At 42.4% G+C, this 26,718-nt stretch overlaps 2 protein-coding genes across 4 annotated transcripts; both read left to right on the top strand.

Annotated features, from left to right (window-relative positions):
• The first annotated feature begins 481 nt into the window (after positions 1-481).
• On the top strand, positions 482-13,243 carry ifrd2 (interferon-related developmental regulator 2). 2 transcript variants are annotated; one of them, XM_083919490.1, is made up of 13 exons: positions 482-975; positions 2,050-2,106; positions 6,844-6,960; positions 7,182-7,266; positions 8,163-8,287; positions 8,594-8,751; positions 9,269-9,322; positions 9,645-9,823; positions 10,047-10,155; positions 10,300-10,434; positions 10,560-10,688; positions 11,470-11,559; positions 11,745-13,243. In XM_083919490.1, exons 1-13 carry the CDS (start codon positions 933-935, stop codon positions 11,823-11,825), a joined length of 1,362 nt encoding a protein of 453 aa, XP_083775616.1. In that variant the 5' UTR covers positions 482-932; the 3' UTR covers positions 11,826-13,243. The 2 variants fall into 2 exon arrangements, with proteins under 2 accessions (XP_083775616.1, XP_083775617.1); XM_083919491.1 differs by lacking the exon at positions 2,050-2,106.
• Positions 13,244-13,735: 492 nt separating this feature from the next.
• On the top strand, positions 13,736-24,070 carry LOC310951927 (acylamino-acid-releasing enzyme). 2 transcript variants are annotated; one of them, XM_083920411.1, is made up of 21 exons: positions 13,736-14,051; positions 15,909-16,044; positions 17,148-17,223; positions 17,310-17,385; positions 17,729-17,841; positions 17,975-18,109; positions 18,543-18,634; positions 18,935-18,972; positions 19,095-19,216; positions 19,307-19,367; positions 19,810-19,904; positions 20,236-20,287; positions 21,209-21,312; positions 21,553-21,685; positions 21,793-21,876; positions 21,976-22,056; positions 22,463-22,551; positions 22,728-22,921; positions 23,014-23,116; positions 23,555-23,661; positions 23,806-24,070. In XM_083920411.1, the coding sequence occupies exons 1-21, from the start codon at positions 13,934-13,936 to the stop codon at positions 23,903-23,905; spliced, it is 2,109 nt and encodes a 702-aa protein (XP_083776537.1). In that variant the 5' UTR covers positions 13,736-13,933; the 3' UTR covers positions 23,906-24,070. The 2 variants fall into 2 exon arrangements, with proteins under 2 accessions (XP_083776537.1, XP_083776536.1); XM_083920410.1 differs by having other exon boundaries at positions 21,206-21,312.
• Positions 24,071-26,718: the final 2,648 nt, after the last annotated feature.

The raw sequence follows: 26,718 nt of genomic DNA, 5'->3' as shown, positions 1-26,718 counted from the left end.
AATTGTACTATATTCCACTATATTGACTTTTACCTGGATTAGATTAATTAATTTATAGAACTTAATTAGAAAATGAATGATAGCTAGGTTAAATGATAACAAAAGGAAGTTTTACCAGGTCTGGGATTTTTTTTAATTATATAAAAATGAACGAATGAAGGGGCCCATAATAGGAAACGAGAAGAAGACTTTTTTGATTTATTTATTTAATGTATTTCCTTTAATGTTATGTCCTTCATAGATGTAAGTATTGTCGCGTTAATGTGCTGTTTTTTATTTTGGAATTTTATTTTTACATGTTTGTATTATTTGAATGCAAATGTCTGTGTTTCTGTTATAATCTATAAATTTAAAAAGTCAATAGAAAGTTACATTCGTCCATCATGTCTGGCGTCGGTTAGACACCGGAAACGGGGGATGCTAACAGAACTAACCTGGCAACCCCGACCGCCGGTTAGTTCAGTAGTTACTGAGAGGAAGATGGTGGACTTGGCGACAGCAGCGTGCTCAAAACTCCGTCCCAAACACTTTATATCTCAACCTGGCATTAGATATAGATTACCGGGGGACAATCACAGATAATACATTGTGAAAACCGTTGAAGAAAGCGACTTTTTACGCCACCGGACAACTGTTTTATTCCGGGAGTGAAGAAAGCGGGGAACTGCTGCTGAATGTGCCCGTGAAGGACGCTAGCGAACGTTAGCCAAAGTGTCAACAAAAGTGTGGGAGAGAAAGTGTACGGTTTTTGGAGCTTTTTGACCCAGCTGTCGGGATAAACCACGGGAAAGTCTACCAATCTGCTCCTGCAAACCTCCACACCAACTGCCACATCTGTGAGGACTCGACAGTTTGACCGAAAGCAGGCTAACTTTAGCGAGCTAACACCAAGCTAGCTTTGTTGTGAACTGTGGATCGGAGCGCCGCACAAGATGCCGCGGAGTAAAAAGGGAAAACGTGGCTCCAGCAAGCCGGGTAAGTGAGGTCATAGCAGCAGTAGCGGCCATGCTAACACGCCCTCCAGTTTCAGCCAAGAAACCAGCAGGAATGTAGCCTACGTTAAATACTATGAGAGTGTTATGCACCACCACCATGCACGCTGAATTACTTCATCGCCTCACCTTTAGCGTTAGAGACGGACGTTATTAGCGGCAGAAGTGTGGCTATCTTTGCCATATAGCATGCATGATAAAACAGTGAGACCGCTTGTTGCTCCTCTAACTTTAGCTCCCCTTGTGTGTGGTTTTTCCAGCGCCATGTACAGCCATGTGGCTTATAATTAGGGCTGCAGCTTAGCAGTGCAGTCTGCATGTGTATGCGACATTTCATCTGTTCTTAAATGAGGTTATATACCTGTGTATAATCAGGGACCTATCGAAGAAAGTGTGATTCATTTTCTCATGCTTTTTGCTAGTGTTCAGGACCACGATTTGCTAAAGCCACACTTGTAGGGTTGGGGTGAACCGCGTGTTATTTTTAGCAGTAATACCATGCCATTTAAAAAAGGTAGATGATGACACAAGAGGATCAACGAGTGTAACGGGCAGTTTCAGTGCACTTTACACATGATTTGACTGTGCAGTTAAAGTTGCTGCTTTGGGAGTCACAGTCACAGGTACACGTTTTAATCAGTGTACAGTAGTGGTGCGGACCATGCATGTGCCTGTCAGGGCGTTACAGCCCCCTCACGTTTTATAGAGTGACGTCGGGGGGAAGCACACACGTGCCAGATCCTAGATGAACACCATTATCAACACACTAAAGATGCTTAAGATTAAAAGTAGAGGGCATAGTGGTGTCAATTTTGTGAGAACTAACTTAAATCTAAGTTTCTTTGTGGTGCAGTATTGTGCATCTGTATTTTGCAATGGAAATCTTCATGAATGGGAAAATGGAGCTCACGGATGTTGTGTTCTTCTCCAACATGGTCATTCCTTCATTTTACCAATCTTTCCATTCATTCATGCATCTGTCGACCATTCTTCTTCCAATCGATGCCCCCTTTATTTCATCCATCCATTCACCCCTCCGTCCATACGTCATCTACAGGCTCTCTTCGTCAGGAGGTTCTTCAGCTGCAGCTGTCTGCTAAAGCCTCGCTCAAAGGTAACTCCTCTGATGCTTGACCCACGCTTCGAGGCCAGTTCGAGGCTTGTCCAGAGGCTCTTGAACCTCACTACCAGTGCATGCAGCAAACCCGCCAGCCTCTCATGCTAAACTCAGCATCTCACCTGTATTTTCCCGCTGCACTGAAATGTTTTAACTTCTCCCACCCTCATTAGTTACCTGCCCAGGCTGCTTACTGTATTAATTGGCTGGCTAACTTTACACTGCCTCAGTGGTTCTGCGGCACAGTGGCATAAAAATAATTTTATAGCCTGATATTCTTCCGTCATCATGTTTGAACACCGGGAGTTTGATGGCTGTAAAGAATGATTAAAGTCTGCACACCAGAAGCTGCTCCTTGACAAATATATTGATAGTGACGTTTTTGGCACCCGCCCTTCCTCATACTTAAAATGAAAGGAAGAAATTGAGACGTACCTCATATATGTACACTCACAAGGTCACCTGACGCAGGGGTGCTTGATCCCCTGAATGTGTCAGCACCCAACCTCATTTATTTTTGGGATGTGCGTGCTTTTTGTAAAAGACGATAACCCACATCGGACCTTCTCATCCACCCAACCTTTTCACTTACACCTGGCTGCTAACATCTCCTTTGTGTAGACAGTGTGTTCTCCCATTGTATCATTAATTTGGTTGAACTGCCTCTGGCCATCCAAGCTCTTTTTCTTACCTGTGCTGACAGCAGGAAAAATTTGTATTCAGGCAGTCATTGCTTCCTGGAGTGACTTTGTTTTCTCTCTCTCTCATGCATACAGTATGCGTAGCCTGTATAATGTCATGCTAATGTAACCATACATGACATGGTTTTGAAGTCACCACACGGCATGATACACAGAAGTGGGTTCTATGTGTAATTGCGCCATCATAACTCTTTGTTGGTTTCCCATCCCACAATGCCTTACTGCTGCCATGTGATTTTTTTTGGATACTTTTACAAGTTATGTTTTTTATTTGATTGATGGATTAAAAGTTAAAATCTACAACTATTCACACATTTCTGCATACAGCAAAGTTGGCAGAAGCTGATATCACAAGTTACATATAGAGATAACAGGTTAATTTAGTCCTTCTTGTACTACAAGGCCATGGCTAAAGGAACAAGGTCCCACCCCTTTGGCTTGGGCGTCTGATTTGTCTATCAGCAGATCATCTATCTCAGGGACTGACGGACTGCAGGAGCTGTTTGAGTGATTGCTATGTAAGCATAAAGTAGCAAAGTGGAGACGACACGTGAGTCGAGGCAGGGAGCTTGCACTTGCCATAACTGAGCTGTGTGTGGGCAGGCCTGCGTGGGAAGATGTGTTGCTGTGTGTGTGTGTTTGAGCAACCTGTTCAGTGGCCGGGGGTTCAAGGACTGGGAAATTACTGACTGATACAGGCTCACAGGGGTCTCGGCTGCAAACAGTAGCTTTGTGAACAAGAGAGGCTACAGGCTGCTGTGCCAAAGAAAGAAGACTATTACATAAGGAAAGAAGGGTTGTCAGGGCTGCACTGTGAGGTTAACACTCACAGAACAGCAGAAAAAACACAGCTTTCATGGTTTCCAATTCAGACTGGAGGCTTTACTTTGTGTTGCCAGTTCAGAAGTATAAACACTTACACACCAGGTTTTACAGCTGACTTTGATATATATTAATGTGAGTAAAAAGGTACCTATTAATACGAACAAAACATGCTACTCTTGTCATATGGATAGTAGGGCTGCACGATATGAGGAAAAAATATGCTTTAATGTTGTTAAATAATTCAATAATGATATTAAATAAAACCAATAATTAAGTGTACCCAGTTCTGCCTTTCAGTGTACTGCTAAAAACCCCAAAAATGCTTGTGAAAGGAAACTTATACTGAACAACTTGAGCATTGAAATTAACACAAAAGGCACCAATAAAAAAGGATTATAGATAAGTTGCAGTTTTCTGCTGATGCTCTTTCAAGAGTGTTTTGTGTGATGTGTCACAGTCTCTTGGAATTTGTTTATTGTGAAAGTTGATATTATGGTGATTTAAAAATGAGTTATTGTGTACCCCGGATAAATATAGCTTGTATACTTTATCGCCACACAACAGTGTAATTATTTTGGTACAGCATGCTAGCTCTGTTCCTTTGTAAAAGAAGAGAGAAAAATAAACAGTACAGTTTTGTCATTGCGCATTCATGCAGTTATTATCAATCAGCTAAGCTGTAAAATATTTTACAAGCAGCAGCCAACAGTAAGATGTGTAAGGTTTAAGTTACAGTGCCCAAACCGGTTTATCAAATGTTACTGCGTGTCACTATTTTCCACTGATAGCAATTTCAGAAGAGCCTTTAAATGATGGTCTGGTACATTGTGGTAAATCTGTCGGCCACAGCAGGAATTCAGCAGCATTTGGTCTGTGGCTGAAGATAACTTCCACCCTGGATGCTTCACGTTTGTAGTTTAAAGAAAAAGCAGAATAGATGGTTGACTTTACGATGGAGTGCAAATATAGTCCTGCATCCAGTTTCTCATCGAGCTGCATTTAAATTCTTCTCTGAAATATTCGTACAGCCTGGGCACAGGTGGAAACAGCTTAACGATATCAGCAAATGTGTTGCTAGATGTCATTTCTACAGTATATTTATGGTAGGCAATCGAGCTTGTGGCAGAGTGGAGTGGAATAACAGAACTTGATAGTAACTCACAACTAAAGCTTTCACGTTGCATTGCTGCCACATTAAAAGTGACCCCTGGACTACCTTCACTGCCCCTGTTAACCTGAACACGAACGTGTATACACACACACACACACACACACACACACACACACACACACACACACACACACACACACACACACACACACACACACACACACACACACACACACACACACACACACACACACACACACACACACACACACACACACACACACACACACACACACACACTCTCTGACCATTCTGGATGGTACACACTGAATGAATGAATAAATGAGTGGCCTCCCTGGTCTCTAGTAATCCCCCCAACAGTAGAAAGTGCTGAGAAAGCAGGAACCTGAGGGTTAGCTTAGCCTGCGTGGCTCTTACCCCCTGTTATGTTCAGACTGTGTAACAAACTGACACACTCATTCTTATACACACAGGGCAGGAGCAATAAAACACTAAATACTGCCTAGTATTTACCTGTAAAACACGACAGAGAATCACCTAATGGAAAATCCTTCAGTTATCAGCTATTTCCAGATGATGGTGGCATATTGGAGAGCAGACATAAAAATGACACAGTGAAATATATTTTAACCATGTCATCATTGTATAGTCGAGCTCTTGACCTGCATATGAAAGTCGCATAGTTGTAGTTACCCCACATATAAGTAAAATTACAGTTTGAATAGCCTTGCTGTTATTAACATACATGGGAGAAGTCTAGTCTTCAGTTGTGAGAATTTGTCTTGTGTGGACACTTGTTCAGTGTTTTGGGACGTGCTTCCTATAAGAAAATTGTCAACATTGGGTTTGCCATTGATCCCTGTGTGTCAGTGTGTTAGTGTGTGCATACTCGCAAGAAAAACTCTACAGGTGTCCAGTTACTGACAAAGAAAGACAGCTGAGCAGAGTAAACCTACAGTCCGCTTCCCTAAACCTGCTATTAGTCACTGCTGAGAAATGACCTCCAGCCAAATTCTGGTTAATGTTGGGATTTGTCTTGTTAGTGTATTTTTTACGTCACTTTCACAGTAAACCAGCTGTCATTTGAGCCCTCTTCTGCATTTTATAGAGCTATAATAACTGGCTGTGAAAAATGTTTTCAGACGTGTCCAACACGTCACCCCAAATTACCATAGAAGTGAAGTAACATCTCTATTATTACCATAAAGCAGTGTATGGTGTGGCTGCTATTTTGTCTAACATTCTTTTGGTCCTGCACATAAAACTGAATATAGTGGGTTCCGCATATACTCATAGAGCTGGAGATAGATCCAGGTAACTGCTACATATCCCGAAAAGTAATGGGTAACACATTGTGAACTGCTCCCTTCTGAATTTAAACTGTTTTGCTCCAGATAAGTACTTTAGTTAGTTACCTGTTTTTACCTTGACTTGGCATAAAAAGACGGATTACTGGATTATTATCACCAACATGTTGGAGCATATTCAAAATAAAAAAAAATGCAAAATGCTCCCACGCTGCCGATTTTAAGGGGCTTTTTTGGCAGATATAAGGCTGGAATCTCAGTGCCCTCTGACATTTTTACAGCTCTTAATTCTCAACACTTTAGGTCAGTGGCACGAATCTCTCACACACAAAACAAACCTATGCATGCGTTACGTGACTGATTTCACCGCACAGGCAAATTAAGTGACTTGGGAGATTCATTTTCACGGCAACAATGCAGGAATCAGGACACCATTAGATATTGTAGCAACCTAGTCCTCATCATGCCTGTCATGATAGAGATGATCAGCATTTTCCAGATCAGCTGTTTCTAAATTGCTTTTCGCCCAGTCTGAAAACAGTATTCAGTCTTGTGTTTAACTCGTATCATGATTCCAGGCGGATTCATCCACATTTGCTCCCTTAACTTACAGAAAACCCGAGAGTATATATGTTAACTGAGTGAATTTTGAAGTTGTATTAGTGTATCTTAATCGTACAACCCTTCCCACATCTGTCTTCATATCCCTCCTCTCTCCTTTATTCTTCCCTCATCTCACCGTTTTCCTATCCGTTTCTTCTTTCTCTAGGTAACAAAAATGGGGTGAAGGGAGAGTCAGGTGCCAGCGATGATGAGCTGATGTCCGATATTCTCAGCCACTGCAGCAGTGCCAGTGAAAGCACCTCTGTGCTGGAAGAGGGCACAGGTTTGTACATAGCAAGAATCCAGTTTATTATGGATGATAGCCAAGGTACTGCTTTCATACACAGAAGGAAATAAATTCAGCCAACATTTTGTAGTACATTTCAATTCCTTTTGGCTCCTTTTTTTGTGATTTGACAGTAAAAAATGCATATATTCCTCCTAAACTGAAGCATTAAAGTTGCATACAGTGAACCAAAGTGTGTGTTGACTGGTCGTACACAGGAGGAGAGCAGGTGGATGAGCTGACTGCCCTGGAGCAAACAGAAGACAAACTCAAACAGTGTATAGAGAACCTGATGGATAAGAGGTGAGGTTCTTTTTTAAATTTAACTGTCTATTCACCATGAATAATACAAATAGGAAATGTCTGGACTAAACAGGAAGACATGCAAATTGACCAGGCAGACATTGCAGTGATGTTACAAAAAACCCAGAGAAAACTGTTACATTTGATTGCATGTCAATGGTGTCTTATCCCCTTTGTACATACGTCAGCATTGTGGTTGGCTGCCAGAAGCTGTAATAAATTGATTTATCCAGTCTTAAGCCATATTTTAACAATACACTTTTAACATTTACGTAATTTTTACCAAATATTTTAACTGGATGAAGTTTCTTACTCATTAGATGGCTGGATCTTAAGCTGAGCCAAAGTTAGTGGCGACAGTGTCGAAAGATTACTATTTTAATGTGAATTGCTTTATTCAGTATTTTTACTGGTTCAAATCAAATGACTCTGAGATCATCTCTTAAAATTGTAAAATCCTCGACGATGACTGAACGTCAGGATCTGAAGTTATCAGAGAAACAAGTTGAGCAAATGTTACTGGCAGCTTGGCTCGCTCCCTCTCCGGGGGGTCCTTTCTCTGCCAAAGAAACACTGAATTTTAATGTGCCAATGCCTTATTCAGTCTTTTAATAGTTTTTAATCATGCGATCGTTTTGTTTTGGAGAGGAGGCAATCTCTGCGGAATATTCTTAATAACAAATATCTGAAGGAATCCTAACCGTGAGAGACTGCCTGCAGTGACAGCAATGGTGATGAAGACAACAATAACCCTGATCCTACGCTACTTTGACAACGTCAAACTGTACCTTTTGTTATTGATCGAGAGACCCCCAGCAAAAAATGACATATTATGCGTGAAACACCAACACTGTTCTCCTCTTTCTCTCCTTGTCTCTGTTGTCTCTTTCTCTCAGCTCGAAGACGCGTCTAGCAGGTCTCGAGTCGTTGCGACAGGCCTTCTCCTCCAGACTGCTGTACGAGTTCCTTACAGAGAGACGCCTCACCATCAGCGACTGTTTGGAAAGGAGCCTTAAAAAAGGTGTGAATGTGTGTGTGTGTGAGGGATTAGGTTGGTGAACCAAAGTTGTATTCCACTATGCTGGTTAAATGTATCTCTGTTTAGCATGGTGCCGTGTTTTGCATGTTCACATGTCACTGCACATACAGTATACAGGGCTTTCTGCAGACTTTTTGATGATGCATATTTTGTTTAAATTCACACAGGGATCATGCAAGTTTTGTCTTGCTAGTACAGAAAGAATTCCATCTGTTTCTTAAGGTGGAGCAGAAACACAGTCAACAGTAACATATAGTTAAACAAATAAAAACTTTTTTCCCCCTCCAGGCAACGTGGAGGAGCAGGCAGCAGCGGCGACAGTCTTCACCCTGCTCTGTATACAGCTGGGGGGTGGAGATGAGGCAGAGGAGGGCTTCAAGATGCTTCGTCCTATCCTCACAGCCATTCTGATTGACAACGGTGCCAGCATAGCAGCCCGCCAGAGTGTTAGTAGTCGCACAAACCTTCTCTGATATTGTGCGAAACTGCAGATATGGAGCTGATACTGAAATGCATGTCAGCTAGGGCATGTGCATGTGAGAATGCTGGATCAAAAAATGCGGACTGCAGCTTACAACTCAGTCAACAATGTGGCAATACAAGTTGCAGAGCAACAACACATCTAAAAACATCTGGTTCAGCCAAGAGTTCATTGAGTGCAACTTCTGAAATTTAGCACACAACCGCAGATTCTCTGTGTCAAATATGTTCTCACTGACTGGAACCAAAAAGACAGAGCTACGAAAGAGCTTTCTGAACAGAGAACATTAGCAAACCAGGAAAGATTTAATGGTTAAATAGGTTATTTAAAAAAGAAGTTGGATTAGTATCATGGTAGCCACTCTTATTGCACTGGTCATATGTGATGTTGGAAAACATCAAGTTTGCATCAGCTTCACTCTGTCTGTCCTTGTTTAATCAAATGTCTGGTTGTTTGACTTTTATTGCATCTGTGTCCGTCAGTGTGCCAGAGCTTTGGGGGTGTGCTGTTATGTCTCTACTGCTGAAGAAGGAGAGGTAAGCACAACTTGCTCTCAAAGGCTGAATCCATCATGAACTGCTTAATTCTTGCTGGGGGGGTATAGGGGATTATTTGCACCACGAGGAATACTTTGACTGCTAGCAGAGGTTTAATTTTACCCATTGTTACCCCCACATCTAATTTTATTTAAACCAAAACATAAAAAGCTACAAAAGTTTATTTAGCTATCTGGGATATTAAACCATGACATGGCAGCAACATAACAATAGTTGTATTTACCAATACAGTTTGTTTTTCTTAACCATCATTACATTTCCTCTCTCTTTTTCCCCTCAACCTCATCCCTGAACTCCTCAGGACTTGGTCAAGTCATTGGCCCTACTGGAAAGTGTGTTCATGTCTTCCTACCCCAACAGAGAGGGAGTGCTGCCCACACCCAAACCTGGCAGTCCAGGCCTCCACTGCGCCGCCCTGCAGGCCTGGTCACTGCTGGTTACTCTCTGTCCTGCATCTAGACTGACTGTGCTGCTTGACCTGTGAGTGAGATAAACTCTGTTTTCAAAATGAAAATGAATGTGTCAGTGTGGACTAAAGAGTTTAGTAATCCTTCAATTTAGTTCTGTTAAGCTTCATGAGTGGAATATTTTGTTCAATCATGTAGTGAAGTAAAAAGTCATCAACAGTGACAGTAACACAGTACAAAGTAACAGTAACGATGTAAACAACAGTGATTCACTCTGTCTGTCTCCCTCCCTGTAGTCACCTCCCCAAACTGCAGGCATGCCTGCAGAGCAGTGATGTCAACTACAGGATAGCAGTGGGAGAGACCATCGCCCTGCTGGTGGAGCTGGGACGCGATATAGCCGAGGTTAACACACACGCACACAGATAATTGTTTACCTTTGGAGGCTGACACAATGCTGTGCATTTTTAACTCATATCTATGGTTTAAGGGGTTTTCTGGTTTTGTTGTCATATTTCTGGGCTACAATTATGTCACTTGTGTGTGTAGGAATTCGAGGTGGAAGACAGTGAGAGTCTGTGTGAATGTCTGAAGAGTTTAGCCACAGACAGCAACAAGCACCGAGCCAAAAACGACCGGCGGAAACAGCGCTCCATCTTCAGAGAGGTTCTACATTTCATAGAGGTATGTTTTATAGTTGCAACAATGATATTTGAATGATATGATAATCCCTTTACTATCGATCTTTTTCATTTTTGCGTTGTCTACATCTGCTCTGACCCTGTTATGTCTGCTTTCGTCTCATGCAGAACGAGGACTTCACAGATGAGAGGATCCGTTTCGGAGTGGAGAGTGTTTACATCGACAGCTGGATGAGGAGAAGAATCTATGATGCCTTCAAAGAGATCCTTGAGTCTGGAGTTAGAACCCATCTACAGGTCAGGAAACACGCTGAAGGCAGTAGTGTACTCCAAAGGAACTAGTTTGATGTGTTCTCACAGGAATAATGACATGTTTGTGCCCCAATACGGCTGCATATGGTTTCGATTGCTGCAGTGTGCACGGGCAGTTGGGAAAAGGTTGTACACGCAGCCCCGATCACGGTCCACTTGTTTTCTGTCACTTGGTCAGCAGTGTCACGTGACTGCTTTTTGGCCACATATTTTTTGCTTACATAAAGTAATACTAGTTTTAGTTATGCATCTCTTCACATCATGACTGTGCTCACATCCGGCATCACGCCATTAAACAAACACCTGAAGCTGAGAACGGTGAACTCCTGCCTGCGGGAGCCTATTTCAGCAGGAGGCTGTGAGCACAGCAAATGTAGTTTCGTGTGGAGTGTAATGCCGGCCGGCACACCTACATATGCACCACATACAGTATGTGTGGGTGAATCCCACTGCCTCGCTCTATCACTTAAGTTAAGCAATAATTCATGAACACTAAATGAGACATCCAGCATTTTAGCATACTAGCAAAATGGTTCTTAAAAGGCACTTCACTTCATTCAATTCAATTTCCTATTTTAGACTATGTTGAAGGTGAATAGTGGATTTTCAAAGCTATCATATTTCCCCTCTAGCTTGATCTACTCATTTTGTTTGACTGTTGAAGTTCTCATCATAATAAACACAAAACAGTAAAATCAGTAGTTTTACAGTTGGGCATTTGTGTTCACCACCGCTGTAAATTGTGTGTGTTTTTGTTTTGGTGCAGTTCAATCCACTACTAAGAGACATTTTCGGCCTTGGCCCTCCCCTCATCCCGGACGGTATTGTCAAAGTCAAAATCTCTCGATTTGAAAAGGTAAAGGCATCTCGTGTGTGTGATTACTTTTTTTTACATATTTCCTCTCTAGTCTTTCATTTGTGCTGCATCCTTGTTCAGCTGCAAGTGTCACAAAGCAATAGAAGGCATCCAGTGTAAATAAGAATTTGACAAGAAAAAGTATTGTTGCACTCATCTCTTTATTTTTTTTTTGTCTTCAACAGCATCTTTTCAACTCAGCTGCCTTTAAAGCCAGGACTAAACAGAGGAGCAAACTCAGGGACAAACGGGCTGACGTCATGTGAGAGAAGGACGGGGATAGAGTGGAGGGATGAGTATGCGAGGAACTATATTGAGGTGGATGCAAAACGATGCCTTCAACACTTCAGCTGTCAGACATAAAAAGACTCATCAAATTCTTGACAGGGCTTTTTCACTTGTGCTCTTCAACTGAAAAGTAATACTTCAGACTCACGATGGCCAACATTTGTTCTTAGTCACAAAGGAAAAGGCATTTTTAAAGTTCCTCCTCTCCGACATTAGCTTCACAGTGAATTGCAAAACCAATTTGCTCACAGTATTTCCAAAATACTAGTTCTGATGCTTCAAAGTGACATTTACTGTAAAAGAATGTTAAACTTTTTTCTTTCTTTTTTTTTTACGTCGGATTGAAACAACTTCATTACACAGCAGAGTAAAATAAATGTGATATCAAAATGTCTTATTAATTGTATCAATAGAAATATAAAGAAAGTGAAGTATTAAGTGTCATTGTAAGACATTTTAAAGCTTTATGGTACATCTGAGATCTGTGGAAGCCATCCGTGTTACGGCCACAGAAACCCTCTTTGGTGCTGATGAGTATTGTGTCTGATACTCAGCTCGAACTTCTGCCTGATGGCTTGACAGGTCAGTCAAGTCTTTTTAATCCTAATTATTGACTTCAGTTTCCACATAAAGCTGCTCGTCCTGGACATAACCAGTCCTGGTTAATCTCTGACGTGTTTTTTTTAATGTTCAAGCATCAACTTCTGTAACAAAAATCAAGAAAGAGCCACAGAAGTATTCTGGAAAAACTTCCCTCTACTCCGGACTAAATATTCCTGGTTATTCTCTCAGACGTCCTCAGTCTCTTACAGCCAGAGTGGTCACTTCAGCTGCCAACCAGAAACTCACTTAACACAAACAATGCCAGCTAAATGAAAATAATGACAATGTGTGTAGTGTTTGTGTGAGAGTGTTTTAATTGAATTTTATTTAACATCATGAAATAAAACACATAAACAAGAAGTTGCCTAATTAAAAAAACAAAAACAAAATCATCCAACCATCAAATCAAAAAGTTGTCATCTTTGTATTTTTTTTCTTTAGAGAAAATACATTTTATCCATTTCTCATGGATAATTGTATTGTACCTTGTAATTTATTAAAAGAGCAGTACTGTGTGATTTTTAAGAAATTAAAAAAAATGCTAAGAACTGTTTACAGACACAATGATGGGAAGAATTGCGAGGTATTTTGTTTTTTTTTCCATGTATATTTTTAATGCAAGTTGGTGGGTTATACAATCTATCCATGTGCATGTATTGCAGATAGACTGTACATAGGAAATGATGATAAGATGTGTACTTGAATCATGAGAAGCATTTGAATGATTTCCCCTCTGATGGGCAGTAAACACAGGTCCTGGGTGAAGTGCAGCGAACAGGCCTCTCATATTACAGCTTCACCAAACTGTTGCATCAGTGGTGCTGGTGTTATGGCACATGGACAGAAGATGGATCAAACAAAATAAAGACTATTTAAGCACGTTCTTTGTGTCTTTTGTAATTCCAAGAAGTTGATTCTTAGAGGCGATGTAGTTATTTATAGAATTTAGGGAGGCCTGGATCTGAAATAAAATAAATAAATGCTAATACACAATGTGATAATATGTAGAAATGAGCACGAGCAACGTACATCACATTTTTGAATGCTGCTGGTTATTAAATGTTCAAGAAATACGCTATGATATCACAATTTGTGTTAATATTTACAGTATGTTTTAGGCTCTGCTGCCCCCGTGCGGTCACTTCTCTAGATGACACCCCTCTAAACTAAACCAAGTGGTATCGTCCATTCATGAATACAACATGGAGGCGCTGGCAGAGTAAAAATCATTGCTGTGAATTGTTGAATCAAGTGCACGGGAGGCGATCAAACCATTGACAAGAGTATCACGGAGAAACTCATGAACGGAGCTGCAGCACACCGAGTCCCGCGACTATTTGAACCGTCCGAGCAGCTGTTAACGGTTTAACGTTACTGCTCATTGCATGAGTTAGCACTTGTGTGAGCTGCTCGTGCAAGTGTGATAGTTGGTGTGAGCTCTGTGTGTGTGTGTGTGTGTGTGTGTGTGTGCTGTAGCAGACCGATGGACCCCGGACAAGTCACCGGGGTGTACGGAGAGGTCAGCGGCCTCCCTGCGCCTCTTTCCGCTCATGTGAGTGAAGAGCAGCTCCCAGAGCTCCGGACGTTCACCGTGACTGCTGGTGAGCTTCTGGTGGACTCACGCACTCTCTCACTCATCAGTGGCGGATAAAGGCGGTCAGGGGCCCCAGGGCTACTGTTTGTTAGGGCCCCCCACATTATTAATCATGATTTATCAGAAAAACCCCAGGTAGAAGACAAGAAGAGTCAGCAACCTTGAAAAATTTAGGGATTTTCCTTCGTAGATCTTGGTCCCATTGTTCTTTCAGTTGTGTTTTCTTTTTCGTGCTGCGCTATCGCATTTCCTTTCTGACATTTTGCCGCAATACTGTGTAGTAACAGTGAGTGATGTATCATTTGACAGCAAAACTGCCACATGATGGCAGCTGATTGGGTAAATGTGTCCCATATCTATCCAATCAGTGACTTAATTTTCTAAATGTTTCCAAGAGCCCCAATAGAAGGAAAGTTATTTATTTCCCAGCGAGGTAAATAATAAAAAAATTAAATAAAATAGTCTGGCCAATCTCGGGCCCCTGCACTAATGGGGCCCCTAGGATGCAGCCTAGGCCAGCCTGTGCATTAATCCGCCTCTGACTCAATGATAGTACATCACTGGGATGGATCACACAACTCTTCAACTTCAACTGTCCTGAAGTGTATGTGTTTTTTTACTGGCTAGCTAATGAAAATCGATGGCTGCCTGAAAAATAAGAAAAAAAAACCCTCTGAAATCTGATGAAGTGGAAAATGATCAGCACTAATATGAAGAACACATGACTTGTGCTTTGTAAAACCAAAAAAACACAGTATACTCATTTTAACAAAGAGCAGGCTATTATGGAAAACAAGAACTGTTCACTTTGCTGTTAAAGACAGACGAGACACATACGTCAATGCTTTTCCAACGACCCCTAGAGTCTGCAAAATTCATCAGAGTACAGTCTATGAAAATGTTTAAAGGGATAAACAACAGAGCAAATTACATCACTATTCTTTGAGCCGTACCAAACATGTCCTGAGGGTGCCACTTGAGGAATGGGGTCATTAATGTCAAGTTTAATGCCCAGGTTTGCCCAAGAGATCGATTTTGTGCAAATCTGACACTATGAACTGATGATGGCACAAGAAGACAACTCACAGGTTCTAAAACGGGAATGGTTAATCATCCACAGTAAACTCCATTCAGCCCGTTGCTATTTGTTTATAAATGTTAGTTCATGGGTCTATAAGTGACCGGAAATCATCCTCTAGGAATGATGAATGCCCAAGTCAGATTATCTAGACAGTCTGGTAGTTGCCCATCTAGCCATCTTGCTTTCTCTCTCTCCTCTTATACGCATGTTAACCTGAATCAACTGGTAGATAATAACAATTAAGGAGATCCTATTTGCTTAGATTTCAACCACCCAGCATGAAGAAAAACCCCTGTGGGAACGACTATGACCTTCACCATGTCTTTGGACCTCGTGACAACCTGCCGATCAAAGGCGCTCTGCTGCTGACAAGAGGGATCTTGTCTTAAGGGTTTAAGAAGGTTTACAGAATAAAGCCATCTGTTTCTCTGGAAGAATACCATTCAACCTGACTGTTGTTTATTGGATGTTGTACATTATATTGGATTGTGAGTTCAGGCCAGGGAAGGACAATCATCGCCTCTAAAGACATGTAACTCATCATTTGGTCCAAGTGTCAAGCAAGTCCCACAAATCCTATTAACTTCTATTGGATCAACAAATCATGGTCGTGGTAGTTTGCATTTTCTGGCCAAGATCGTAAAATAGATTCACACACACAAGGTTGAGATGAAGAGTTTGGCTCTTGGGCTTGCGTGTTGACACATTTGTATCACACAGGTGTGGACAAATAATGTGTCATAAATAATATGTCAAATAATGTCCCTGTGTCCACATTTTCAGAGTGGAGTCAGAGTGACCTGGTCCGAGGCTCCAGACTTCGCTACTCACAGCAGTGGACTCTGATCACAGACAGCAACGACCACAAGAGCATCAGGACCGTCCTCCCTCCGGGACCCTGTGTACCTGTGTCTGGAGAGTGAGTACACACACAGACACACACTCAATATGGCGAGAAGTTTGTTAGGTTGGTGACTCTTGGAGCGATATCCTAAACTCAATAGGAAGTCGGCCATTTTTAATTTTATGGCCATTTTTACACTTTTGCATGTGTCATACTTTAACGAACTCCTCCTAAAGTTTCCGTTTCTGAACGCTGTCTCCGATTGGTGTGTTCATTGATCCACTCTGACTTCTATCCTCGCAGCAGGGGACTCGGTTCCCAGATGCAGGATTATCCTAAAAAAAAAAAAACAGCGTATAAACTAATATAAAAGTAATCCCTCTGAGTTATCATTTATAACCCACTAAAAGTTTGTGGTGGTGTCTGTATCTGCAGAGAGCATGCCCTCTGCCTGGATTTTCCATTTACTTCATATTTTGCTGTATTTTGGGCGTTTATGGGCATCAACAAAGAGCCTTTTGGCCCTGTGTGAGTGTGTAACCCCCCTTCCAAAAACAGCTTGCTGGGTGTGCAGCTTATTCTCGGGTACCTTAGCTTTTTCATTACACGTCTTGTGTTTTGTTTTGCCTGAGTTTAGGAGTTATGCTTTGGCATGTCATTGCTTCTCGCCGGTGTGTGCCCCAGCTGTAGGATAAGGACCGCACTCAGAGCACAGCAGGGGAGCGATGAGGAGCAGGGGAAACACTTAAGAACATAAAAACACACAGCAATATGTTGTGTGTTTGTTTATTTGCACTTTGTTTCACGGCAGTTAAGTTCTAATCAGAAGATAAAGTTAAATTCTTCTGATTCACGGCTTTGTTCTTACGAGCGCTGCTCCCTCTCTTCATTCCATCTCTAGCTCGCCCACCATTGCGCTCTCTCTCTCTCTCTCTCTCTCTCTCTCTCTCTCTCTCTCTCTCTCTCTCTCTCTCTCTCTCTCTCTCTCTCTCCCTCTCAGGAAGGAGAGGAACTTTGAACGCTGTCTGTTTCTTAACACCAGTCGACCAACCTCCACAGTATACCTTTAAATTCTCACCTTGCTGCAGGTTACAGGCAGATCAAACCTTTAACCTCAGAGTGCAGTGAAACATTGCTTTTCAGTTTCTCTTTAACTGAAGCCAAAATCTGCTCTTCAGGTTACTGAATGGAGTCTCTCCCATTCGAGGCCTGAGGGCTGTTGTCAGGGAGACAAGTGGCCACCAGCTCCTGGAGGTGAGAAAAAATAAACTGCAGTATCCTCTGTGAGATCAATGAGTATTTTGCTCAGACTCTTGTTATTTATGGTTGTTGCTGTTCAGATATGGGACCGCCATGGCCTCAGGAAATGCCTCAACCTGACTGCTCTCAACAAACACGGCAGAGTGTACGATGACGGTGAGATGGATGTTGGAAGTCTTTTCTTGCTTCCCCCAGCAACAAATAAATGACTAAGCGCACCACTGGCCCAGTCACGTCGACTTACAGTGTTTTCCACCATTCTGTTGCACCCTTGTATAGTTGTGCGTTCATGTAAACACTTATTTGTGTGTGTGTGTGTGTGTGTGTGTGTGTGTGTGTGTGTGTGTGTGTGTGTGTGTGTGTGTGTGTGTGTGTGTGTGTGTGTGTGTGTGTGTGTGTGTGTGTGTGTGTGTGTGTGTGTGTGTGTGTGTGTGTGTGTGTGTGTGTGTGTGTGTGTGTGTGTGTGTGTGTGTGTGTGTGTGTGTGTGTGTGTTTCCAGCCCAATTTGGCTGTCTCTCATGGTCGGAATGTGAGAACAAACTGCTGTATGTGGCCGAGAAGAGCAAAAACTCATCAGAAGTAACACATGAAGGGGGATCTGCATGCAGGAAGGTAACACCCACACACACACCATATTGGATATGATTTTCAAGTGAACAACCAAAATTACATTGTCTTAACAACACAGAAAAGTGTAAATGTGTACACGTCACTTATGCTTGTGTTTGTTTTTGTGCTCCAACAGGACAAGAGTGTGTACTGTGAAGACTGGGGCGAGGCTCTGACCAATAAGAGCCTTCCGACAATCTGCGTGGTGAATATGCAGAGCGGCTCCGTCAGCGTGCTGCAGGGCATCCCGCCTGATGTCTCACCTGGACAGGTGAGGACAGAGACCTGCTGCTACGGCTGGTCCAGGTCTCTGCTGAGAATAAAGTCAAAATGAGATCACTCGACCTTTAGTGTGTGGACGTTGTTCGGACGCGTTCCACTTGTGTCAAAGTGCCTGTACAGATTGATTGACAAGTTTAATAATACAGTGTTTGTGTGTGTGTGTGTGTGTGTGTGTGTGTGTGTGTGTGTGTGTGTGTGTGTGTGTGTGTGTGTGTGTGTGTGTGTGTGTGTGTGTGTGTGTGTGTGTGTGTGTGTGTGTGTGTGTGTGTGTGTGTGTGTGTGTGTGTGTGTGTGTGTGTGTGTGTGTGTGTGTGTGTGTGTGTGTGTGTGTGTGTGTGTGTGTGTGTGTGTGTGCGTGCGTGCGTGCGTGCGTGCGTGCGTGCGTGCGTGCGTGTGTGTGTTTTGTCGTCGTCGTCGTCCAGGCTCTGTGGGCTCCCGGCAGTCAGTCGGTGGTTTTTGTTGGTTGGTACCACGAACCCTTCAGACTTGGGCTGAAGTTTTGCTCCAACCGCAGGTTAGATGGGTTTGTTTTCTGATTCAGCCTGAAAAAGAACAGTAACCTAAGCACCAAAATAAACAGAAAACAAAGAAACGAAAAAATATGTCAATTATCGTTATTATTACAGTATGTTGTTTGAAAAAGAAAATGGAAAACATCAGCAAATGAGCAGAAAAAGCAGAGACAATGTTAAACATCAGGCTATTGAGTAGTGTATACATATAGTTTATTTGTATAGCAGGGCTCAAACTAAACAGTGGGAATTACAGTTCGCAGTTTCATTTTGTGCCTCTTCCTCTTAAAATTCTGCTTCAGATCAGCGTTATTCAAGCTCGACCTGGATGGGAACTGTGGTGAGCACATTGTCTCTTGTTAATGACAGAAATACTAAAGCATAAGTACCTAAATATGTTCTTGAGTAAATCTACTTAGTTACATTCTACCACTGCCTGTACTTTTCCTTCGTCCAAACCAGAGTGTCTGTCTGGGGACAACCTGTCGGTGTCCTGCCCCAGGCTGAGTCCAGACGGGTCCACACTGATCTACCTGCATGGTCAAGTGTTTGGTCCTCATAACCAGTGCCTCAGTCTGCAGCAGGTACACTGTTTGTTTGTGTGCGTGTATTTGTGTGTCTGTGTGTGTTTCCTTCTGTTAACAGTTAATTAAGAGCATGTTAATCCTCCACAGCTGGACCTGAAAAGCGGGAAGATATCCACTTTGTTGGATGTTGTAAACAGACCACAGACTGGTAGGTTACAGATTGTTACACTGTGCTCTTTACGGACGGAGTGCATGATGTAAGTGCAACATTTTTTTATTTTTTTTTATTATTTAAAATAAATGAACACATTCTTAGTCAAGTTTCAGTCAAAAGCGATGCGTTTTTTAACATAGGTTATAAGCCTGCGTCAGATGTATGTTATTAATGTCCAGTTTTGCAGTGTTTTATGAATCTTGTAATTCTTGAATTAACTCAAATTGTCAACAACATTCCAGTAAAAGCATAAGAAACTGTTAACAAAGCAGGATAAAAGAGCTGCTATAGGAAGAGTGAAAGAGATCAGTGGACGACCAGCATTGAAAAAATAATAATGTCAAAAATGAAATGTAAAAGGCGTGTATGAAGCTCTACCATCACGCTTCAAAAATGAGATGTAAATGTTCATTCTTTGTATGCTTCTCTGTTTCAGGTGAGTTCGCAGGCGTGTATGAAGCTCTACCATCACGCTGCTGGTCTGCAGACGGTCAGAGAGTTGTGTTCAGCAGCGCCTGCAGAAACTGGAAGGTAAAAGGATATATATTTACACACTTGATGAAACGCAGAGATTACAACTGGGGGTGATCAGTGAGCTTTAGAGGTTTTGGTAGATGAATTTTGTTACATTTGGACTCTTAGTTCTTCACATAATCAATACACAGACATGAGAATGATATCCATCTTCTCATCTAACTCTCAGCCAGAAAGCAGATATTAGATATTTCCTAAAATATGAACACTTCCTTTAAACAAAAATGCCTACAATACTATTTTTCGGCATTATTATTTTTTGTTCATCACATCTTCGTATACACACCGCTTGTGTCTAATTTAACTTCTCATTCTCTCTTTTTCTTAGGATCTTTTTATGGTCGATAGAAGAACAAACAAAGTTACCTCCCTCTCTGATAGTAAGAGTCCATCCTCTCCTCCACCTCTTCCTCCTCCTCCTCCCTCTTTTCTGTCCTCATCTCCATCTCTTATTTTCCCTCCTCCTCCCCTCTCTCCTCTGCTTCCACCTCCTCCTTCGCCCTGTTGGCTTCCCCATCCTCCCCCATCTCCTGCTTTTCTTCCATATTCTCCTTTTCCTCCCCCTCCTCCTCCTGATGCCTCTCGTTCTTCTCTGGCATCCCGTCTCCATCCTACTCCCCTCTCCCCTTTTCTTCCACCTCCCCCTTCTCCTCTACTTCAAGTTCCTCCCCCTTATTTTGACTCTCAGCTTCCTCCGCCTCCTGTTCCTCCTGATCCCCTTTCCCTCCCTCCTCCTCCACCTTCTCATCTTCATCTTCGGGAGCACATGAGAGAACAGGAAGGTACGACAAGGCCAACAGACTTAAAGTTGCCACCGACATCCTATTTCAAAATAAAAGTCAAAAGTTGCAGAAACACCACAGGAGCACGTAATCAACGAAGATGACTCAGAGTCTGTCTTCTGATTAACAGAATTAGAACCAAACACAACTGAAAGACCACATTTCCTTACCAATGAACAATGATTTTTTTTGTTGGAATTTATATTTTAAGAAATGCCCAGGTGAAGATTTTATTGCAAGAGCGGAATTTTGCTGGCAAAGTGCATTTACAATTGAAATAATTTAAACTATTCAAAGTACAATTGTTTTTATTTCAAATGCATCTTCTGCACATCATCTACATCTGTGATTTGGATACATAAATGCTGCAAGACCTGCACAAGTAATGTGTTGTAATGTAATTAAACAATCTTTATGTTTAATTCCCCTCTTTTGTGTCTCTACCTTGTTCTGGCTTTGTCATCACTTCTTTCTCTCTCTTATTGCCTCTCTCTTTCTGTTACCTCCTCTCCTCAGCAGGTCTCTCTGATCTTCCCAAAGTTTATGGCAGCTGGAAGCTGCTGACAGTCCAAAAGGACCTGATGGTCGTCTGCTGCTCCAGCCCTAACACACCTCCCACTCTGGTCAGACTGCATGCAAGCACACACACACACACACACACACACACACACACACACACACACACGCACATGCATGTACACACACGTATGAGAGACACCAAGCATTATGCTACTGAATATGCTCACTCATACTGTATGCATTGTACATCAAGTAAAGTCAGATCAAAAGTGGGGCTAAATGCGATTTCTTTGTTTTATGGACCATGTGTGCGTGCGTGTGCGTGTGTGTGTGTGCGCGCGCAGAGGGTGGGCTTCCTCCCTTCAGCTGGTGAGGCTGTGACCTGGCGAACCCTGCAGCCGCCCGTCATGACCTTTGACTTTCACTGGACAGTTCTAGATGTTACATCTCCACCAGAGGAGGACAACACACACTACTGTGAGCATGAGACACACATCATATACAAAGATCACTCTTTCAAAATGAAACTTGCTCTGATGTGAAGCTCTCTCTCTCTCTCTCTCTCCCCCTCTCTCTTTCATCAGCTGGTTTAGACTTCGGGGCTGTCCTGGTAAAACCGTCCTGTCCCCTCGATGAAGCCAAAATTCCTCTGGTCGTCTTTATTCATGGTCTGTGTTATCTGCGTGATTGCTGTATGTCCATTTCCTTTTGAAACATATTGCTTGATTTATATTATGTTTTTGTTTGTATGTGTTATGCTCCCCCAGGTGGCCCCCACTCCCAGTTCCCAGCAGAGTGGAACAGCACCTCAGCTGGACTGGCTAAACTCGGCTTCGCTGTGCTCATGGGTGAGACACATCTGTTGATCTCAGACACACACACACACACACACACACACACACACACACACACACACACACACACACACACACACACACACACACACACACACACACACACACATACACACAGCATACACATATGTTGGCACACTTAAATGTCCTCTGGCTGTAACTACATATAAGTACATATATATGAGAGTGGTATCGATATTTTTCATTTAACTCTGGGCAAGTAAGTGAATATTGCAAATATTTCTGTGTCTTTTATGTTTAAAAACAAAAAAAGAAAATCTTGTTTATCTTTGTGATAACCAGTTAAAAACTAAAGCAGTAATCCCCAAAGGCTATTCCTTTTCTCTTTTGAGTTATCTGTCTTCCCTCTCTCTCTCCCTCTCTGTGTCTCTCTATCTAGTGAACTACCGGGGATCCACGGGGTTCGGCCAGGACAGCATTTTGTCCCTGATCGGTCAGATTGGAAGCCAGGATGTAAAAGATGTGCAGGTACTAGCTGACACAGAGTCCTGGAATGAGTGATGTTGGCACAAAAATCTGTGAAATATTTAAGAATTTCAAAGATTGAGGATTGGAGTTGTGATGATTGTGAAGGAAAAAGAACGTCATGTGTTAAACCGCAAACCGCTCCCTCCGAACTGAAAGTAATTTGTGTCTTTACCCAGACGGCCGTGCTCACCGCACTCCAGAGGGACATCACTCTTGACCCCAAACGTTTGGCTGTGATTGGTGGTTCTCACGGAGGTTTCCTGTCTTGTCACATGGTCGGTCAGTACCCGGAGTTCTACAGAGCGTGTGCGGCCAGGAACCCTGTCATTAATGCTGCTACTTTATTGGGTACCAGTGACATAGTAGACTGGTGAGACACACGCACGTACACTACAACTCATCCACGCATGAGCTTTCGCTTTACTGCGACGCGTAACGTTCTGATCCTCTCTGTGTCTACAGGCGTTACACCAGTGTGGGGCTGCAGTACTCATATGACTTGATTCCCACTGCTGAAGCCCTGGCTGCCATGTTAGAGAAGTCACCCATCACACATGCTGCTCAGGTCAGACACACACACACACACACACACACACACACACACACACACACACACACACACACACTCTTTAATCAGAAGTTATTTCTATTCTACGATGTATGAAGCTGCCTTGATAACAAGACTTTAAGCTGCACTAGAAGCTCAAGTTCATACATTAATGTCATAATGATGCTATTATTAGCAGTGGCCCAGAAATTGTAGTGTGCACTGCAGTGTGTAATAGACAAGAGGTCATACAAAAGCAAAAGGTTTTCCGTTTTATGGCAATTTGTCCATTAGGTTTTTGTATTTTTTTTTGTATAAGTGGATATTTTGACTTGACCGTTCATAGCAAATTTACGTGGGAATCCAGGAATTTGTTTTCTAGACACAGGACTTTTTCATAGCCAGACATACGCTTCATGTTTCTCATGTTTCATTTTATCTGTGATATGTTTGTAGATCAAGGCTCCAGTGTTACTGATGCTGGGGGGCAGAGACAGGCGAGTGTCTCCTCACCAGGGTCTGGAGCTCTATAAAGCACTGAAGAGCAGAGCTTCACCTGTCAGGTAAAAGAACAATCTGATCCAACACAACAGCGTTTTCATTCAGCTCAGACATTCCTCTTATTTTGTCCTCACCCTCATCAAGACTAATAGTTGTGATCAGACGCATTTTCTAAGCTCTGCCCATCATTGTTTTTGTCCATCCAGATTGTTGTGGTTTCCAGAAGAAGGGCACTCTCTGTCCAGAGTGGACACGCAGGCCGACTGCTTCCTCAACACGGTGCTGTGGCTGCACCAGCATCTCTAAACACGCACACACACCCTTGTAAAAGGGCAAAATTAGTTCACTCCCACAGCAGTTGACAGTCTTGAAGAACACACATCTGCCTTTTTAACAACACAAAACACATTCTGTCATTCTCCCAGTCAAAGCATGCAATAAAACGAAATCCTCCAAACCTGTATAATAGATTTTGGTCACGTTTGATTACGTATAACAAGTGTCCCGAACTGTCACATATACTTAAACAACAACTTGTTATTATATCTCACTCATCCGCCAAGGTCAATCCTTGATTTGATGCCTGTTAAGACTGAGCCACATCTGCATTATTACAATGTTGTTCTACAAACAAAAATAGACAGAGCATACTGGCAAAGTAAATGTAATTTCCTACAATGTACAGCAGGTGGCAGTCTCTGTCAGTATTACCATGTTTCCTTTTCTCTGAACATTTATTCCAATAATAATTTAACATTTTTATCAAATCAGCCTTGTGATACATACGGCTAAAAGACTGTTTGGGATCGCTGTAACAAAATATAATGTAAAATAGAAGAATCACTCTGCATGCATTAGATTGACGGCATATTAAAATGAGTAGCTCGGTTCCATGTGAGTTAGACCCTCTTAGTGGCCGTATCATCACTCGCTTTAGATTTCTCCAAAAAAGGGAAAGGAGGGAAAACCCCAGAGACCCAGTGATAGAGTCAGGTTTAAAAGTGCGACATCTAAAGCCCTGTAACCACACAGACCCACTGCAGAGCTTTAAAACAACCAAACCACTTGAAACCTTATCCGGAGCCTTTCATTTAGGCTCTCGACCACCTTCCTCACAGGGCTGCCCGGACAAATAATCTACTGTAACCTTTCAAGTTCACAGTTATAGACAAATCTGACAGAGCAGCCTCTTCCTGTCTGTTTCTCTCATTCTGAATTTCTTGTTTGTGGAGATTTCTGGAGAAAAAATATCTGATTCTTGTTGATCTCAACGGACACTCGTTTACCTCGTCTTTCCTCTGTTTGGAACTGGGCAGGTCTTTCCCACATTTCTGGACTTCTTTATCATGGACTTCCCACACATTCTGTGGTCAACATAACTGATTTCAAAATAATTCTTTAGCACTCAGCAGGCTACATCTCAGAGCTATATTTTCACTAACAAACCCTGTCCTCCTGTTGTTGCTAAAAGAATAAGGACCAAATGTGAGGACATTATGTGGGTGGATTTGTTGGGACTTGACAGTGTCCTTGAGCGGTCCCACCACTCTCACTTCCCAGACAACACAAGTGGGAACTCTTCAGCTGATGCTGGTGACAAATGCAATTCACAGATGCGGATTTTGAAAAAGCAAGCGCCCGAGATGAGACAGTGAGTTGGTTGATATCTTCCAGAAGTTTCCTCTCAGCAGTCTCACCCCGGTGCCCCAGACGCAGCGCCGATGTTAATTGTCCCCTCCACCAACACTTTGCTCTGCGGCCTTGACTGCAGCTGCTGCCCGATGAAGTCACCGTAATGTGGGTGTCGGGTGAGGTCACCAATTTGAAAGATGGAGGGAGAATAGGATGGAGATTGAGAAACTTTTGATGAGGAAGCCAAAGATAAAGAAAAGAGGAGTGAGACAGCCAGCAACTGGGTGTTCCAAACAATGAGAGAGCCATATAGAGGGAGAAGTTCACGGCGTCCCGTCGTGGTATTCTGGTGTGTGGGCCGGGGCACAGAGATGAGGCATTGTTGAAAGCTGAAGACAGGGGAAAGACTCATGCTCATGCTGGGTGTATGTAGGAGGTAGACAGACAAAGGGAGGAAAGAGTGCAAATGTGTTTTCTAACGCTGAGGGACAAAGAGTCTTTTGGAGTTGGTTTGTTCTGGTGCTTCCCCTCTCTAGCGTGCTGCAAACAAAGACAAAGAAAAGTAGAACAGCACGGCAGAGGACGATGGAAAAGAGCTGAATACAGTATAACAGGAGAGAGCCAGGTTAGGTTACATTGTCCTACAAACACACATCAGTTAATAAAGGCTTCACTCTGAAAGGAGCATGAATTTACTCAGCAATTTCATGGCAAATCTTCCTTTTAAGACACTTTGACCTGAGGATGGCGCTAGAGGGAAGCTCATGGAACATGTTCCAATATGAATGTGCCTGGAAGATATTAAAGCAATGTGCAAATTAGATTTTGTGTCTTTTTTTTCTCTTACAAATGGAAACTTTGTCCTGGTGTTGATCACCAAAAGCATTAGCTACTATATAGCCCCATGAATATCCACAAAAACACATTTGGTAGTCTAGTTAGTGCTTTGGAACAAACTGTTATCACCGTTGAATTAAATGCATAGTTTGACATTTCAGAAAATACACTTTATTGCCAAGAGTTAAAAGAACATTTATACCACTCTCATGTTTATATGCTAAATATGAAGCTAGCCGTTTAGCTTAGCACAAAGGTTCTGTTTTTTTCACAGGGGCTTATGTGTTATGATAATTTCATGCAGCAACTTCCTGGAGTGTCCGTTTGTCTGGCAGCCTCACAGTGATGACAAAACTCCCACTGTTTCCAATGTTTGTGTGAAGCTGACTTGCATGTTTACCGTACAACTATGACGTCTTCTCATTTAACTCTTAGCAAGACAGCAAATTCCCTGCAGTTTGCAGGTAAGGTAATACATAGGAAAAGGTTGCAGCTGCGTACATACTTTATATATATATATATAATGTGAAGAATTAGAATCAGTTTGTTGGAGGTTGATTTTGTGTAAGTGAATGTGCCCGATAGGGTCAATAGTGGAAACTATTGCTTGAGGGCTCCAAACTGACTGACTGAGCTTTACTCCTCTGAGC

This window comes from Echiichthys vipera, assembly GCF_963691815.1.
Source record: "Echiichthys vipera genome assembly, chromosome: 9".
Classification (NCBI taxonomy): domain Eukaryota; kingdom Metazoa; phylum Chordata; class Actinopteri; order Perciformes; family Trachinidae; genus Echiichthys; species Echiichthys vipera.
The sequence above is the reverse complement of the archived record's forward strand: the minus strand, read 5'-3'. Positions and strand labels throughout refer to the sequence as shown.

Excerpts from the sequence above, each read along its gene's own strand:
- ifrd2 (XM_083919490.1), top strand. The coding sequence starts at position 933 with ATGCCGCGGAGTAAAAAGGGAAAACGTGGCTCCAGCAAGCCGG. Across the intron at positions 6,961-7,181 it reads TGTGCTGGAAGAGGGCACAG|GAGGAGAGCAGGTGGATGAG; the intron begins GTTTGTACATAG and ends GGTCGTACACAG. Across the intron at positions 8,288-8,593 it reads GGAAAGGAGCCTTAAAAAAG|GCAACGTGGAGGAGCAGGCA; the intron begins GTGTGAATGTGT and ends TTCCCCCTCCAG.
- LOC310951927 (XM_083920410.1), top strand. The coding sequence starts at position 13,934 with ATGGACCCCGGACAAGTCACCGGGGTGTACGGAGAGGTCAGCGGCCTC. Across the intron at positions 14,052-15,908 it reads GACGTTCACCGTGACTGCTG|AGTGGAGTCAGAGTGACCTG; the intron begins GTGAGCTTCTGG and ends CCACATTTTCAG. Across the intron at positions 18,635-18,934 it reads AAGTTTTGCTCCAACCGCAG|ATCAGCGTTATTCAAGCTCG; the intron begins GTTAGATGGGTT and ends ATTCTGCTTCAG.